Below are 19,108 nucleotides of genomic sequence, written 5' to 3'. Positions count from 1 at the left end.
ACCAGACCCCTGCCCTGAGAACACAGTTTCTCTGCTCTCTTAATCAAAGCACCATACATATACAGTGGGATACGCAAACATGTTTTTCACTGCACTGTACATGTATGGTGCTCGTCATCAAGTGGTTAAAAGTTTTTTTGAATGACTTTCCAAAAAACTTTAAATTAAAACAGGAACTGCACTTCCTGTTTTGGAAACACTAGAAAAGGCCTGCTCAGAACTCTTTGACCTAACCGATGACCCACTTTAGCCACTGATTGGTTGAGTAGGCCTTTCCTAACATTTCTAGTGTGTTGAGCAGGTACAGGAAGTGCAGAGGAATCGGAACTGGAGCAATGTCGGAAGACCAGGGGCAGGGGTTTGGTTGAGCTGAATATTTTGTTATTTTTAGCAAGAATTTTTTAATTTCCCTGGAAAAACCACAGAAATCAGACAAATAGTCATATACTAGAGAATCATATTCAGTACCTGTGAAGTAGAAACCATTATGCAAATACCCCTTCTACTGAAGCTTTTATTTTTCCATCACATTATACACTGCTCATTTCTGCCATCCAGCAGTGGTGGTCAGACTTGTACACTATAGAAAACAATACTAGACTATGTGCACTCCCGCGCTCCCAGCCTCCAGAGAGGTCTGCGCTTTTTTTATTGTTAAAGCATGACCACCGCTGCTCGATTTTAGGATGGTCATAACCATAGAAACGAGCAGTGTATAATGTGATGGAAAAATGAATTAAGCTAGCAAAGAAAGCAATATGGACATACCCAGCTGTGGGTGATGCATCGAATTTTCATTATATCTAAGACTTATTTGTTATTTTATGTTGTGATTTGTTTCTTTACCCATTATCTCTCCCCTGATGACCCTTTACTAGGGGAAACGCGTTGGGAAGTTTTAGGGTCTTATTGAGGGAGAGTTAGGGCAGGTACGGGACCACAGGCCATCCACCATCAGGGTGTTCCTGTGGGTTGAGGCATTAGCGAGGGTCCTCGTAGGGATAGCGTGGTCCCCTCACGTGTCCTCTCTTCTCTATCAGCCCTTCCCCTTAGATACCATCTTGGCTATTATGTCATGTTTGTTTATTATATTTTTGAAGTGGGTGGATTTATTAACATTAAATATTAAAAGTTACGTTTTATTCGTGCCTACTGTGATCCAATTGTATGTACTGCAGGAATTGACAATTATAATATATGCATATCCTCGGAGAGGTTAATAGTGATTCGTTTTGACAATATGGACAATCGCAATACATTAGAAAGTGCCTTGTATGAACTTTCTGTAAATTATAAATGCCATTCGCTGTAGTGAGACAACCCTTTTAATGGGGTACACTTTTGAAGGCACATAAAATATGAACACTTTGGGGCAGACTTACTAATAGTGTAGCACTTTACACTGTCTAGCAATATGAATCCCAGTCTTAATATTAGAAAAATGTACAATTTTGCCACATAGAGTATTGTAAATCCTGCGGTAGATTTACTCTAGAATTCTGACTGTGTGCCAGAATTTTATCTGTGCACCACAAATATGTCTGTACTCCAAAATAAAGTGTGCATACATTTTCTAGTTTACACCACCTATGAGGTGGCATAGTTGGGCTCCAAAAATCCGTCAAAACTTTGGCTGATGGAGGAGCATTTGGGCCATGCCCCCTTTCCGTTAGGCCATGCCTCTTCCTTTGAAGCCACAACCTTGTCGAGAAAGGTGTGAAAAGCATGTAAAACGGTACACGCCAGGTTTTTTGTAAACCATGCATATCAGGTTTTTGGTACAAAATGCGCCAAAGAACTGACAAATTTTCAATACTAAATTTGCCTCATGGAGTACTCAGATGAACCACTTACGATGGCTAAAGAATCGTTTTAATTATAATGTCAGGATACATGTTATTTACACGGTGCAGTATAGGGACTGAACAAGATATGGCCAGGTATGAAGATTCCGCTTTTTGTGTATATTATGATATTTTGTGTGTTACTTTTAACCGGACCTTCCAAGATATTTTTACTGATGACCTATCTTGTGGATAGGTCATAATTATCTGATTTGGTGGTGGTCTGCCAATTGAAGTGAATGGGTATGAGCTGCGATACCAAGCACAGGCACTATTAAATGGATGGTGCTGTGGTTAGTGAGCAGAGAGAAGGCTGCGGCTCTGCTGCAAGTGCCTTCTCGAACAGCTGATCGGCGGGGGTCCTGGATGTCTGACCCCCACAGATCAGATACTCGATCAGTAAACGTATCTTGAAAAAACCCTTCAAATTATTTTTGTGTCATATGTCAGGGCAGCTATATATTTATTTCACAAATTTTTTATTTGAAAATTGGAGCAGCTATATATTTAACTTGGCTCCTATTCCCTGAATAAATTGCACCATTAATAAATACAGTGTTAAGAGGATGTCTTAATGCAGCGTAAAGCTCAGAATCCCAGCAGCTTCTTCCTAGATGGGTCACACTCCATATTGTACTAAATATGGCGCCTAGCCAAGTCTCAAAACCCAGTCTAAGAAGTCAGTACCTGAATTTTGAACTCTGCACTGCAGCTGGTCCAGACCATCCGTGTTTGCTATTGGATAACTGTAACAGCGGCTTGTAGAAGACATTTCTCCTAATGCTCGCCTGCAAATGTTCTATGCAATTAGAAGCAAACTTTCGATATGTTTTTACTTTTGGGGATAGCTTCCCTTTCCGATATCAAATCCGAGGAGTTGTTCCTGAAGTGTAAGACACTGATATTGCAGGTTACGTTAACTCACAACGTGCCAAGGTCATCAATTATTAGCAAAACATTGGCATATGAAGAATATGAATGTGCTGAAAGACGCAGTGCATGAGATGAAGCCCTGCAGGAAAAGGCAATCTAGTGTTGGCTGCACTCCTTTTTATTAGGATCCATATATAGCTAGCTGCCTTAGCGTCAGCATCAGCTCATGCTACTCAGCTTGTAAAGTCACTTTGCTCCATGACGATTAGTCCTGAGAACGCTCTGAGGGAATGGTGACAGGTTAACACGGGGGACAATATGACCTATGACAACTGGATGCAGAATTTTGCTGAGCAGAGCACACAGCGTGCACTAAGCCCTGGAGGATTCCTGGCAAAGTAAAACAAAGCACCTTTTATGTTTGTCTTTGAGGTTGAAGCAAAGCTAATTGATAAGCTGGATAGCCTGATGTCGGAAGGAAGAGGTGACGAAACATACCGGGAGCTCTTCAACAGTATGTAAGTAACATTCAGCATTATATTTTAATTGGATTTATGATTGTTCAGTATTTAGTACTTTGACATATATGTGCCATCTGCCGAGGACAGTAGTGGTTCATTACTGAAAGAAGGAAGCTACTGTATGACTGTGTGTGGGAGGTGAGTTGGAGTTTATAAGGTTTTCTAGAGAAGGTATAAAAAATAAGGTACCAGCAGATGCTTCATTAGATGTGTTGGTTTAAATAGCCAAGAAAAATGCTATTTGTCATCAGTGGAGCTTGTGTGTGTGTGTATCTTACTAATTATTTGTTGTTTTTAGTGCTGCATGTGTGTATATATAGATATTATAATCCTTGTTGTCCCAGGATTGTTTGTGCCAGCATATGGACAAGTATACTATTCCTGTGTAGGCATCTGCTTGTGTTTGCTTTCATCTACCTGCTTTGCATGTACTTTAATACAGACACCAAGTCCTTGGGCATAATCTCTGTTTAATGAAATACCTTGAATATTTGACCTCAGTTCAATAGGCTCTACTAATATATTTGTGCACCATTCTGATCATGTATTACTGTAGACATTGTTTTGCAGAGGATGCGGTTTTATACCCAGGTAGAAAATGTACCATAAGATCTTTATTTGCCATGATTTGTAGCAGTATGAAAGGCCGTTTCAGGATAAATCCGACGGAGCTAGTACATCTTTTGAGGTCTATTTCGGAAAACATATATTTTTGTTATGTGGGCAGCAGCTGGCACTGGCAAACTGAATGCAGCTGCCACCTGTGACAAATTGTAGTACAGGAGGAAGAAAGACCTTGTCTTTGAAGGAAGTTGGTGACATAAGTTGCAAGTGCTTTAAAGTTTGATATTCACTGATCTACAGCATGGAACGTTATCTGAACCTGAGAATAACTTCAGAGGCATTCTCCATGGCCTGGCGTTTTTCTAATATACAGTAGACACTTCCCTGGCCATGAATTTGTGTTATTTGAGTGAATGAAGGTTTCCATGAAAGTAGCACAGAGCACAATTCAGGTTACTTCTGCCTAAGCTAGTCCAATTACTGTGGGAAAAAAATGTTTCATCATGACTGCTGCAATTAAAATAAATATTTGTAATTGTAATAATCATTGGGGTTACTTGTGACATGTCTGATGATAAATCTAAAGTATTAAAGTGCGTTGTGGCCAAGTGGAGACATGCGGTTTACAACTGCATTGACTACTATATGTATAAATCTCTATATATCACATGTTCTACATGTATGTTAGTTTATCATCCACATAGTGGATCTGAAAAAAGCATCCAATAATTTTGTTCTAGATTTTTTTTTTCTTCTACTAGTAGTTAAAAGCACAACAAAGATGATAACCAGATTGAGAAACCAAAATGTATCTGTTTACCTAGTTGTTTGAAGTAAATACATACATTGTGGTTAGACCATCATTGTTGAAAGGTTAGTAAACACTGAACAGAGAGGAGAAGCACCTCTGTGGAGGACATCTATCTCAGGAGAAGCACCTCTGTGGAGGACATCTATCTCAGGAGAAGCACCTCTGTGGAGGACATCTATCTCAGTCAACCACCTCAGTACTGTCCTGTGACTTGTCGGAGAATGAGCATAGCAGCTTGCGCACACTGTAAACTTACTGAATAAAAAAAGCGTGTAAAGGGTGCTCTCTGTTTTAAAATTCTTTGTCAGCCCCTGTGTTTCATATTCACTTGAATTCCCATGTTACTGTGGTGTCTTGCATACCTAGGATTGTCCTGCAAATAGCAGTGTTAATGAGTATCAAAGCATTTAAGAAATCTCCAACAGGCCCACCAAAACTATGACAAAAATAACCAACTACTTACCTTCAAGTCCACAGAATTTAAATCATAGTTTGGTAACATACAAACCATTGAGGCCATTCCTCCTCAGACATCAGTTAAGACCCCCATCAGACCCCCCCCCCCTTCACCCCCAGACCTCAGATCAGACTCCCAAGCTCCATCAGACCTCAGATCAGATGCCCAAGTTCCATAAGACCTCAGATAAGATCCCCATCATATCCCCATTCCTCTTTAGACATCAGATCAGACACCCATCATACCCCCCATTCGTCCTCAGATCAGACCCCCATTCCATTTCTTGTGTCTCATGTCAGACCCCCATTCCCCCCTCACATCGGAACCCTAAGCTTCATCAGACCTCTGTATCCCCAAAAAAAAGAAGCTAAATGGACTTACCTCTACTGCTCCGGACCACGCTGACCCTCACCTCTCACTGGTCTTCTACAGGCCTGTGCTGCACTGTGACCTGATGTCGCACAGTATCAGGTTATAGAGCGCGCCTACGTGCACTTCGTCCTGATGCTGTATGCAGCCAGGACACATGCAGTGAGGTGCCGAGAGAAGAACAGGGAGTGGGTGAGTAAAGCCAGGGCATTGCTTCCCTCACCACTCCCCACACCTACTGCATGCTGATGACCATTTCCATTAATGAAATGGTTATTACCATTTACTCTATAAGATGCACTGCCATTTTCCCCCTGTTGTTTGGGGGGGTGGGGAAGGGAAAAAAATTATTGTTCGAAAAATATGGTGTGTATGTAGATATGTGTGTGTGTGTGTGTATATATGTATATGTATGTGTGTGTGTGTATATATATATATATATATATATATATATATATATATAATATATATATATATATATGACACAGTGAGAGGTTTTGTTTGGCAAGTCAGGTATTATTCTTCCAGCATGTGCTGCTGGGCTGATTTACAGCCAGGTGAGGTCAAATACTGGACTTGATTTTAAGTGCTGGTCCGGGTTTTGGCAGCACCTGGCTTTCCTTAAATAGGCAGCTGGGCTCATAAGCGAGGTCTCTGTGTTGGGATCTGGGAGCCGTGTGTCTGGATGAAGGCTCGCTACCTGTTTGGCCTGAAAATAGGTTGGTGCTGCTATCAGCAAGGACTCTGAGGCAGAATTGCTGCATGGTGTGAATTAACACAAATACCGCAAGGTGACTTTTTGTTTGATTATGACTGCTTATTTTGTCACTTGCCTAAAGTGTGAATAAAACACTGAACTGTTTGATCCAAAGAACTTGTTGTTGCCTCTATACTGCATCCGCTAATCCTATCTCCCAGAGCGAAACCCCACAATTGGTGGAGGATGCGTGCATGAGCAGTGAGGCTGGCGTGAACGTCTTTTTTTTTTGTTTGTTTCTGCATTTTTCAGGCATGGTTGTATGTCGTACATTAAATCAGCTGTATTACAACCAGTGCACCACGACAAAATGGAGGCTGTTGTGAAGGCCTTCATGGAGGCTAATCTGCAGCAGGGAGAGACAAATTTGCAGCAATGCGAGGCTAATAAGCAGCAGCAGGAGACTAATCAGTTTCTGATAAAACACGTGATGGCTTTGCAGACAGCAGGAACAACCTTGAGCGTCCACGATGACCGGAAAGCAGTCCGTGCCGCGATTCCTGAGATGACCCCTGCAGACGACATCGAAACCTACCTGGCGATGTATGAGAAAGTGGCCATCAGGGAAAAGCTACCCCATGACCAGTGGGCTGAGGTCGTCGCTCCGTTCCTGGCATCCGATTCCCAGCGGGTGTATTTCGACTTGCTGGACGATCAAGTGGCCAACTACCAGAAAGTCAAGGGTGAGATTCTGGCAAGGGTGGGGATGAATGTGTTGGTCCGAGCCCAGTGGGTGCATCAGTGGGGGTTCAACTCGGCTGAGCCTGCAAGACCCCAGTATTATAACTTACTTCACCTCTTGCAAAAATGGCTACAGCCTGACGTGCTGAGTCCCACTGCTATGCTGGATCGTATGTTAGCCAACATGTTCTTGAGGGCTTTGCCATACCCTCTCCAGCACTGGATCGGTCAGGTGTCTCCTGGCAATGCCCTTGAGATGGTGGACCTGGTGGAACGCTGTGAACTTACCAGGAATCTAAAGGAGGGTTCTGTCGGGAGGGGGCTCAGCAAACCCTGGAAATATCCCGGAGATTTGAGCCGATAAAACCCGCCCTGGATGTACCCATGGCAGACCTGGCTCCGATAGTCTGCCGGCGATGTCAGGAGCCTGGCCATGTAAGGCCATGACTGTCTCCATCGGGTTGGGCCCATGGACACTAGCTATGGCTACCGTCAGTCGCTATATGCCAGGAGGCTGTGTGCAACAGGTACCCCAGAGTCTCTAGATCATTTGTGCCAGTTGGAAGTGGGAGACACTCCGGCGGAGGCTCTGCTGGACTCAGGGAGTCTGGTGACCCTAGTAAGGGCTACCCTGGTGCGGTCCCCTTAGTATACTGGCCGGAAAGTCGGGGTTTTGTGCATCCACAGTGACTTAAAAGACTACCCCACCTTGCTGGTGTCTCTAACTACGGTGGCCGGTAGATGGACCCACGAGGTGTCTGTCTCCACAAATCTACATTATGAACTCATAATAGGAAGAGACTTCCCGGGCTTCCTGGCACTGTGGCCTGCTATGGGAGTGACTGATACCCATGAGACAGGGGTAACCCTAGCAGAATGGCCTGGCTCAGAGGGAAGACCAGAACCCTGGGAACCTGAGACCAGCGATAGCGGTGACCGCCACTTCGATGGAAGAGGGGGAGACAACCATGCTAAGTGTGATGGTGGGAGACGTGGAGGACTTGCCGCCAGGTCCTGAATTGGCAGACCTCAATGTCTCCGGGGATAATTTTGGTACAGCCCAACGTTGGGACCTAACCCTATACCGCGCCTGGGAAAATGTGTCAATAGTAGATGGTGAACCACAACAACCTGAGGCAGTGTCGGTGTTTCCCCGTTTTGTGGTTCATCAGGATATGTTGTATTGGATAAACCAACTGCGGGGTGAGCCTATTGAACAGTTGGTGGTCCCCAAGGCTTATCGCAAGCTTGTGTTAGATCTAGCCCACCAACACGTTCTCGGGGATCACCTGGGGCTGCAGAAAACTCAGGATCATATTCTTCAGCAGTTTTACTGGCTCTGCATATTCAAAGAAGTGGAAGAGTTTTGTAAGTCTTGTCCGACCTGCCAGATAACTAGCCCCCAGCCACATTTCCGTAGTCCCCTAGTACCTCTCCCGAATATCGAAGTACCGTTTGACCGAATAGCTATAGACCTCATAGGCCCATTACCGAAGTCCGCCAGAGGGCATCAACACATTTTAGTCATTCTGAACTACACCACTCTGTACCCGGAGGCGGTGCCACTGTGACATACCTCGGCCAAACTCCTAGCTAAGGAATTAATGGAGATGTTTTCCCGAGTAGGACTACCTAAAGAGGTTCTGACCGACCAATGGACCCCTTTTATGTCCAAGGTGATGAGAGAATTTTGTAAGTTGCTGCAGATAAAACGGCTATGGACGTCCGTTTACCTTCCGCAAACGAACGGTCTGGTAGAAAGGTTTAACCAAACATAAAAAAATACGTTGAAAAGGGTGGTGGCTAAAGATGGGAAGGACTGGGACCTCCTTCTGCCCCATCTCATGTTTGCAGTGCGAGAGGTACCCCAGGCCTCTACTGCGTTCTCGCCCTTCGAACTGCTTTATGGCAGACACCCTCGCGGTCTCTTGGACGTGGCCAAAGAGGCATGGGAACAACAACCCACTCCACATAAAAGTGTCATTGAGTACGTTACCCAGATGCAAGATTGGATAGAGACAGTGTTGCCTCTTGTTAGGGAGCATATGCAGGCAGCTCAGCGAGCCCAGAGTCGGGGGATCTTTAACCCGGGTTATCGGGTTTTGGTTCTGGTGCCGACCGTGGACAGTTAGTTCCTGGCTAGGTGGCATGGGCCCTACGAGGTACTCGAGAAAATTGGAGATGTAAAATACAAGGTACACCAGCCAGGGAGGCGAAAGTCGGAGCAGGTTTACTATGTGAATTTACTCAAACCATGGAAAGATAGGGAAACCTGTACACCAGTCTGATGCAAGAGAGGCCGCTGCCACTGTAAAAATTGCTGACAGCCTTTCCTATAAACAGACTCAGGAGGCCAGGGAGTTCGTTAGTCGGAACACGGATGTGTTCTCGGACCTCCCTGGACGCACTTCCATAATCCAGCATGACATTGTCACTGAGCCTCAGGCAAAAGTCCGATTAAAACCATACCGGGTACCCGAGGCTCGGCGTCAAGCCGTTTTGGAGGAGGGGCAGCTCATGTTGCAGCTAGAAGTCATTGTGGAGTCAAAAAGTGAGTGGGCCAGTCCTATAGTATTAATACCTAAGCCAGACGGGACATTGCGGTTTTTTAACGACTTTCGAAAACTTAACGAGGTTAAATTCGATGCGTATCCCATGCCCCATGAGCTCATCAAGAGGCTAGGACAATCCCGGTATTTTTCTGTTTTGGACCTCACGAAAGGGTACTGGCAGGTGGCTGCCAAAGAGAAAACTGCATTCATCACGCTTGAGGGGCTGTATCAATATAAGGTCTTACCCTTTGGTCTGCATGGCGACCCCGCCACTTTTCAGAGACTAATGGACATCGTGCTTCGTTCATATCGTCGGTACACTTCGGCTTGCCTAGACGATATTGTCACCCACAGTACCGACTGGGAAAGTCACCTACCCAAAGTGCAGGCTGTAGTGGACTCCCTTCGGAGAGCTGGCCTAACCGCTAACCCCAAAAAATACGCGATAGGGTTAGAGGAGACTAAGTACCTGGGGTATGTCCTTGGGCGCAGAGTCATTAAACCCCAAGTGAACAAAATAGAGGCGATACGGAATTTGCCCAGACCTGTCACCACTAGGCAAATAAAGTCATTCCTGGGAATAGTGGGCTATTACATGAGGTTTGTTCCCCACTTTGCTACTCTAGCCGAACCCTTGACTGGACTCTTCAAGGGACACAAGTCAATGATCGTTCGCTGGGATGATCAGGCGGAAGAGGCTTTCTCCACTTTGAAGTCGGCCCTGTGCGGGTCCCCTGTTTTGGTGATGCCCGACTTCAAAAGGGAGTTTATAGTACAGACTACTCCGAAGTAGGCCTCGGTGCTGTACTGTCTCAGGAAGTCAACGGGGAGGAGCATCTTTGACCTGTTACTGACTATGAGTTTTTCCTGTCCCTTCAGTATTACGAATCGGATATTACTCCAAGAGGTAGTGGGTTGTTGCATTCCATGCAGTCCAGATCCCTGTATAGAGGTTAAAGGGTGAAAACCAGGGAGCTGCCAGGATAACACCATTAGGCTTAGCCCTAAGTCAAATCCGTTTTTGGCACATTGATTCCACACCCACGGCTTAACAGTTTCTCTTATTAAAATGGTTTATCTAAGATGTTTATATAAATGTTGGGCATATCGCTAGCCAGAGGTGGGACCCACACCTATCTCATAAATGGAGCCTTGAAAGTCACGGAGGGCACACCGCGCTTTTATGGCCACCACTCCCATTCATTTCTATAGGGCCAACAGGAAAATGGCCAAGCCAGTGATGTTCAAGGCTCCATTTTTCAAGATAGGTGCGTGTCCCACCTCTGAAACCCACACCTATCAGACAATGGGAGCATATTCTAGCGATATTGTCAGAGATGGGAATACCCCTCTAAATCTACATCAGTGGGAGTTCTATAAGTCATTCTTGTATAAAATATCTCAGAATTGGGGATTCCTTTATTGAAATGTAAAGAAATATACTCATAGGTGGCAACAGATACTTCACAGGAAAGCTAGAATAAGGGCCCCTGCTTACAGTCTTACCTGAATAGTCAAGTTCTGTCATTTTCTATATTACTGCTTTATAGACTGTTTGTGCATTTTTTATATTTGCTCATAATAAATTTAATTTTAGTTACATTGTAAGTACTGAACATCTTTTGAGGCTGTTGCTTGTGTCTACTATGAGACTGGAACATGGACATTTCAGTGGATTAGATATTGATCAAGTTCAAGTTAACTGTGCTGGAAGGCAATGTGTCGTGTCATTATGTGGAGCAAATCTAAGACCCACACTTATTGATCAGTACATTGAATACAGTCTGTTGGGATATAGATTGAACTGTAAAGGATGCATTGTAATTACTCGTGTGATTAAAGCCATAGATACTGCACATAGACAGAGTGTACGCATGACTTGCTGTGCTTACATTATGTTGGCAACTAGATGTGCCCTCAAGTTTTAGTTTGTGTGTTTGCTGAGAGTGGTAGTCTGCTAAAGAGATGTCACTACCCAACTCTTCAATAAATAAAAGGTTGGTATATGTAATGTATAAAATACAGTCAGCAAATGAAATTAAATGAGCCATCTGTATATACAGTCAGTAGCCCAAGTTGTCATTTATGTTATATTTTACAATACAGTAAAATGTAGCCCTAAATCCAGCATCAAAGGGATCTGAATGATGTCAGATGATCACTTTTCAGGATTACTGGATGTGAAGAAAGCATATGGAAGGGTGGAGACCCTTAAGAAAGACAGCTAAGGCTACTTTCACACTAGCGTTCGGGGCTCCGCTTGTGAGTTCCGTTTAAAGGCCCTCACAAGCGGCCCCGAACGGATCCGTCCAGCCCTAATGCATTCTGAGTGGATGCGGATCTGCTCAGAATGCATCAGTCTGGCTCCGTTCAGCCTCCGCTCCGCTCAGCAGGCGGACACCTGAACGCAGCTTGCAGCGTTCGGGTGTCCGCCTAGCCGTGCGGAGGCAAACGGATCCGTCCAGACTTACAATGTAAGTCAATGGGGACGGATCCGTTTGAAGTTGACACAGTATGGCTCAATTTTCAAACGGATCCATCCCCCATTGACTTTCAATGTAAAGTCAAAACGGATTTTTTTTTGTTCATGGTTATGCAAACGGATCCGTTCTGAACGGATACCATCTTTTGCATTATAGGAGCGGATCCGTCTGTGCAGACACCAGACGGATCCGCTCCTAACGCAAGTGTGAAAGTAGCCTAAAAATGTAATTGTTAATACAAATTCTGCTACAGTAACTTGTGTTTTATTTAATCAGATGAACTTCCTAAGTGTTTCTCGGATGAGGGATTAAAAGGATTTCTCTATGCCTACTAAACGTGTTCATGTTTTATTATTTTTTTTAGTTTTTGGGGTAAATATTAAAAAATACTGTTTGTGTGTGTGTATATATATATATATATATATATATATATATATATATATATATATATATATATAGCTCTCTTTCCTTTTATGGCATATTTAATTTTGTGAATAATCTGAGCGTTATTTTTATCAATGCTTCCTGGATTAGAATTCCTTTGTTTGGGCCTTATCCTAGGTAAGATATTTTCACCAGTGAACTTGTGTTGAAGTCTGAGCCAAAAGGGGGCACGTTGGGGTAGGCCATCATTGTTTATCAGCTTGGTTTATTTCGCTAGCTGGTTGACATAGATTAATGTACATTACTTTCATTCATATAGGTAGGGGACTGGAAGATGGCCCCCAACAATATTGATAATGGCTCCAATTTAGATATTTGTCGCAGAAACCTTAGTGTGCTCTTATCACCCTTAGGCCTCTGTAGTTCCCACTGAATTCAGTTAAAGTAGACCTGTCGGCATTCTTGACACATCTGCTTTAAATGATTGTTTTCCCCATAATATAACAATTCTGGAGCATCTTTTCTACATGTACGCTGTGCTATTCATCTTTCATTCCGACTATAAATTTATGAATAAATTGACAACTAAGTGTTACCAGTTCGAGTGTATCTGTCCCCATCCAGTCAGTGCTGACAGTACAAGACTTTGTTGGGCGCTGCTCTTTTGACAAGTAGAATGTTAACTCATTTTTCATTTATTTATAAACTTCTAGGAGAAATAATAGAGGGACAGCACAGTGTAGAGTTATAAGAAGAGCATCATGATACAGCTGATCGGCAGGGGTGCCAGGACTCTGCCCCCTGCTGATGTGACACAGTTCCTTGAAATAGTATTCATACCCCTCAAACTTGTCCAAATTTTTTTATGTTACACCCACAAACTATTTTATTGGAATTTTATTTGATAGACCAACAAGTACAGTTTTCAGATTTTTATATATTAACTATTTTGAAAACCATGTGTCTTTTTCTTTTAACTTCACACATACTTACTACTTTGTGTTGGCCTGTCACATAAAATCCTAATAAAATACATTTAAGTTTGCGGGTGCCATGTAAAAAAAATTGGAAAAGTTCAATGGTATGAATACTTTTTCAAGGCACTGGATCAATATTATTTCCCGGATAACTGCTTTAAGTGTTGTTGCAAAAGTCTACTATATCAGCAGTATCCATTTCTGATGAGATGTGCATGATCTTAAAGGTATTGTCTATCTAGTTTATGAAGTTAATAATAACTATACTTGAATCGGTAGATGTAAGATACAAAAAGGAGTGAATCTTTTGTAACCAAAATTATAATTTTTGCAGTTTATTAAAGAAAATTGAGCGGGAAACATGGAGAGAAAGTGGAGTATCCTTAATCGCCACAGTTACCAGACTCATGGAACGGTTGCTGGACTACAGGTAAGAGAAGGATTGACCCCCAATTGATTCAAATCTCATTCTTTTGTTCCAAGGTGATATACCCTGTGATTGTGCATTCTGTTTTATGGAGTCTTCCTTTCTAGAATTGTCACTTCCAGTGAGCCCAGTCAGCCTAATTAAACAGAGTTCTGCTCTTTGAAAAAGCAAATTATTAGTAAGAAGTACCTTACCAAGAGTGGAATCAACATACTGGTGTGAGATATGGAGTATCAGCATCTTAATTCCTTATTTAACAACTACATGGCACACTAGCACTAGGTTCATACACTGTGGCATGGCCTGAAGTGGTTTTGTATATTTTTATTTTTTTTCAGTTTGAACATTTCCATAAAACAATCAAACAGTTTGGCCCTGTTCCCAAATCTCAACTCTGAGAACACACATATTACAAAGATTCCATGATTTTAGTCCACATTGAAGTGTGTTAAAGTAACAGTCTTTTATTTTTTTCCATAAAAAGTATAAATGGGGATAAGAAGTTTGTAATATATCTTATTACAGAAAAAAATTACTCTTCCTCTGCTTAACAGGCTCCTTTCCTTTACCATATTGTCCTTGCAGTGATCGCTCACTATCAATTTACTGATTACTTTAGTCTTCATTGAGCCAGAGATGAAGACAGATTATCAGCACACTGAGAGATCTAGTTACAGCTACTGCCCATAGAAGTCTATTGAAGGGGGTGGAGAAGGAGGGGGTACCTAAAGAAAGAGGAACAGACACACACAGATGCTTCTGTTTCCAAGTGTCCTGTTGTTTCACACTAGTACATGAATCATTGCAATGCTGAATACTGGTGTATAATCTCCATTACTGCTGAGGGTGTACTACAGATACACAGGGGAGCAGGATTTCCTCTTCATTGAGTGTGTGCAGTGTATATGAGACATCATAGCAGCTGAGCGCAGGGGAAATTGACAGATATGGAGCCTACTGAAGGGAAAAACAGCTAATAAATGTAGGATATAAATGATGTAATGGACAAAATTAATGCTATTGATCATGTAGACACATGACGGCATATTATGGAAAGTCACCTGAAATGACAGTTACACTATTCAGCATCAGACATCCCCAGTTGTCCATTTGCTTTATTCATATAGGTAAGACTTTCCACAACTGACTATTTTTTTAATTTCTTTCTAGTATTTCCCCTTAAAAGGGAGACTTTCAATTTTCATGTTAAACTTAGCAGAATGGAATGTAAGGCTTGCATAGACAATTAAATTTACCTTTTCTTTTGAAATCCGTGTCTTCATTTATCAGTAATAACTTTAAAAAAAAACTTATGGATAAACTAGTTGTTCACAGCACCAATGGTAGGTCCTAGCCCCATGATGTATAAAACTTATGTTCTCCTTAGTAAGCCCCACCTTTCCCCTATTGATTGATATCACCAGACAACTGTATCCTGCCCTCACCCGGCCCTGCAATCTGTGCTGATCACGAGAAGTTCAGCGCAAGTGCAGTATAGGTCTCCTATTCTGTGCACAAATGAAATGCTGTACTGAGCATGCACTGAAGTTCTGTCACATGACAAAGGCGCAAGATTATGGGGCCAGGCATCAGCAAGGGAAAGATGGGCTTCCTGAAGAGAGGAAAGTGAACCGAGGGGCTAGGGTCTGCCCTTAATGTTATGAACATCTCACTAGTGTATCTTAAAAATGTTCTAGTCAATCCCTCCATCCCTCTACTTACAGTAGTTTAAAAAAGTTTTCCAAGATTTTCAAGAGTATAGTAAAGGTAAAAGCTGAGAGAAGGCTGCGGCATTACTGGGAGCACTGCTGCCTTCTCGAACAGCTGATTGGCAGGGGTCCTGGGTGTCGGACCTCCACCGATCAGATACTGATGATCTATCCTGAGGATAGGTCATAAGTAGAAAAGTCTTGGAAAACCCCTTTATTATGCAAATGCAAGCTGATAGACTCCCTTTAAACATACATACTTGCCCTAATAGAACTGTTAAGTGATCTAGTAATTGGCATTGTTTTAACAATTGAACAATGTTGCTATATTGTATTTTCTTTGGATTATTATTGAAGCGCCATTCATTCCATGGCGCTGTACCTATGAAAAGGGGTATACATACATATTACAAGACAATTGCAATCAGCATGAACAAGATGAGTTACAGCCTAGTACAGAAGGAGAGAGGGCCCTGCCCACGAGGACTTACAATCTACAAGGTATGGAGGAAGGACACAGTAGATGAGGGTAAAGCTGGTAATGGCGGTATACAGTAGCAGCAGCAGGGTCACTGACTGTAGGCTTGTCTGAAGACGTGGGTTTTCAGGTTTCTTTTGAAGGATTCCACTGTAGGTGAGGGTCTGATAGGTTGGGGTAAAGAATTCCAGTGTACAGGAAAAATCTTGGAGGCGATTGTGGTAGGAGGTGATAAGAGGAGAGAAGGAGGTCTTGTGAGGAACGGAGACTATATGTGGGGATGTATGGGTCAGGTGCACAGGTGACGTTAAAAAGTTGTTTAGGTTTGTGAGACAGGGAAGATATGAGAGATGAGAAGTAAGCCTGTTTTGCAGCAGTAAGTGAGGATTTAAAAATGACGAGGGATTGTTTGTATATGTTAAAGTGCTCCTTAGAATGGGATTTTTTTCCATTTCCGCTATGCAGCCCTGGAAGTTTGTCTCAGTTCTTTGGTCAGGCTAGTGTGCCAGGGTTGCCTATTGATTCTCTGGGGTTTTTTTGTGTGAGAGGGGGCAATAAAGTCCAGAGCTGTAGTTATTGTACCATTATACAGGTGGTGGCGGAAGAGAGTAAGAAAGCAAGTGAAAGTCAAGATGTTTAAGGTTCCTGCGGGGGGGGGGTTAGTCTGTGGACCGGGGGAGCAGCTGAAGAGACCAGTGAAGAGAAGGTGAGTAGATTGTGATTGGATAGGGAGAGGGGCGAGTTTGAAAGGCTAGATAGAGAGCAGAGGTAGGTAAAGATGAGATCCAGAGTGTAACTATCTCTGTGGGTGGGAGTGGAGGACCACTGCGAGAGGCTGAAGAAGGAAGAGAGTGCTAGACACTTAGAGGTGGCAAGTGGCAATGGGGATGGTGAAGTCACCCATGATGATAGTGGGGATGTCAGCAGAAAAAAAATGTAGGAGCCAGGTGTTGAAGTGGTCAAGAAAGATGGTGACTGGGCCTGGGAGGTGGTAAATAACTGCTACTTGGAGGTTGGAGAGAGAGTAGATGCCAACAGAGTGTACTTCAAATGAAGGGAGCATAATGGTGGGTGGCAGTGGAGTTGGGCTGTAGGAGCAGTTGTCTGATAGGAGAAGACCAACTCCTCCACCATGTTTGCAGCCAGGCGGGAGGTGTCAGTAAATTGAAATCCGCTATAAGAGAGTGCAGCAGGGGAGGCCGTGTTAGAGGGTGTCAGCCATGTTTCAGTTAGACCCAGAAAGGAAAGTTTGTGAGGGATGAAGAGGTCATGAATGTAGGAGAGGTTTTTTTCAGACAGCGTTCCATAATGCTTTGAAAACTGTTGAATATTTTTTGTGGGACAACTCCCTTAAGGCAGCAGAACCCCTTTTATGAACATAAATATACAGATGATATTCAGTCTTCTTGATTTTACTTTATATGACTATATTCATCCAGCCGATTTTGTTTTCTAGAAATTGGAATAAAACCTATTTACCAAGTGTTTCTTTTATTTTAGAGACTGCATGAAAATGGGAGAAGTAGATGGAAAAAAGATTGGGTGCACCGTTAGTCTATTGGTAAGACGCTCATTGCACTTTATGACACATCCTGCCTTGATGTCTAAATCGAGATGTCTCACATTCCGTTCTGCACGTTATTTAATTTCCCATTAAAACCAACTCAGTGGCAGTAAAGCAAATCTATTCAGAGTGTAATGATGTGACATTAGCATTTCTCGCAGGTAAGAGAATGGCTCAGCTCATCTGGTTTGTCCTTATAACCCAGGCAATTACTTTTGAGGGCAATATTCAAATGCTAAAAAAATTTAATATGCAAACAATCTGCTATTACAGACCAGGCTCTAGGGAAAAATGCGAGCGGATAAGACGTGAACACGTCTGAAATAATGGGATGCAGTTATAGCCGTCATTGCAGCAAAAGCAGGGCTTGACATCAGAGCAAGGCTTTTTTTATTTAACAATTATAGAACATTTGCCATAATTTCTGTGAGGCCTTCTGTACGGGCATAGCCCTGAAGCTCTCAGCTGTCCTATATTCTATGTAATAATCCATTGACACAAAATTGTTCTTCAGCCCTATATTTAGAACCAGAATCAGATAGTAGAATAAAACATACATTTCACTTTTTATACTTTTGCTGGTACAACGTTTCTGTGTGGGAGAAGAATAGCCCTCTGGTGGCCTGAATAATATTCACCTCTTGGCCACATCAGGAGATCAGAAGCCCTGTTTTTAACAAATTGCTAAACAGTGGAATGGGTACACATAGGTTGGTCTGATGTTTGACTTTGTTTGATAGGATGTTCCTAAAAAAAAAATAATGCTCATGCTTTTGCTGTGCACCAATTTTAAAAAAGCCGTTCTCGTGTAGCATCATTTGCCGTGTATAATTGTGCTATGTGTTCTCACATTGTAAGGTTCTTTTACACGTACAGATGATCTGGCAGATTATCAGGGATGAATGTTTGTAGAAATGATCATCCCAATAATCTGCCTGTGTGAAAGCTTCCAGCAGTCAACGAGCAAACGCTCTTTCATCGGGTGATTGTTTTTTTCTGCTGGCATGAAAAATAATTGTTCCTATGCAGCAGATTGTGCTGTCTACACAACGATCTTCTCCACTGGAATAATGATTTTCTATTGGGACAAGCGATCGATGTATAGATCGCTTATTCCCACACAGTGGAGGTGATCTCTGCATGTAAATGCCCCCCCCCCCTTTATCTCCGCTTATGATTTGACAGTTGTCAGGAGCGTCCGCTTTATTCCCGATAATCTGCAGATCATCTGTATGTGTAAAAGGAAGTTTAGGATTGGCAGAGGTCCCAGCATCACCTCTTCCTGAGGGAAGCCCCCTTTAAGTATAATTTGTATGAATAGTGAAAATCGTACCATAAGTTTCTGAGTTGCAAATTTGCATGTAACCTATAGAGACTTATATCATTGCACATGTGCAGTTTTAGGGTCCTGTGATGAATAGAGGTGGGTCAGGGGAAATCTTTAATGAACGCCCCTCGTATCTGGTGTATTTAGCAACCTCACAGAAACAAGTGTAACATAATAAAGCTGCTATGCTGATAAATGAATGCAATGTAGACCTGTGCAAACAATTTTGTAATTTCTCCAAGGCAACTAAAATAAAAGATATTGCAGCAGTGAAAATAGTCTTCTTTAAAAATGTTGTACTGTTTTGTGTGTACAGCTGCTATGCAGACC

The 19,108-nt window shown here is 42.7% G+C and overlaps 1 protein-coding gene across 1 annotated transcript in view; it reads left to right on the top strand.

Annotated features, from left to right (window-relative positions):
* Window positions 1–19,108, top strand: part of DOCK4 (dedicator of cytokinesis 4) — a 321,839-nt gene that overhangs the window by 226,880 nt on the left and 75,851 nt on the right. The window contains exons 33-35 of the mRNA XM_040411036.1: window positions 3,150–3,235; window positions 13,608–13,703; window positions 17,388–17,448. Of these exons, the coding sequence (XP_040266970.1) occupies window positions 3,150–3,235; window positions 13,608–13,703; window positions 17,388–17,448 (243 nt within the window). The remainder of the gene's footprint in view (window positions 1–3,149; window positions 3,236–13,607; window positions 13,704–17,387; window positions 17,449–19,108) is intronic.

This window comes from Bufo bufo, chromosome 1 (assembly GCF_905171765.1).
Source record: "Bufo bufo chromosome 1, aBufBuf1.1, whole genome shotgun sequence".
In the NCBI taxonomy this organism is placed as follows: Eukaryota; Metazoa; Chordata; class Amphibia; order Anura; family Bufonidae; genus Bufo; species Bufo bufo.
The sequence above is the reverse complement of the archived record's forward strand: the minus strand, read 5'-3'. Positions and strand labels throughout refer to the sequence as shown.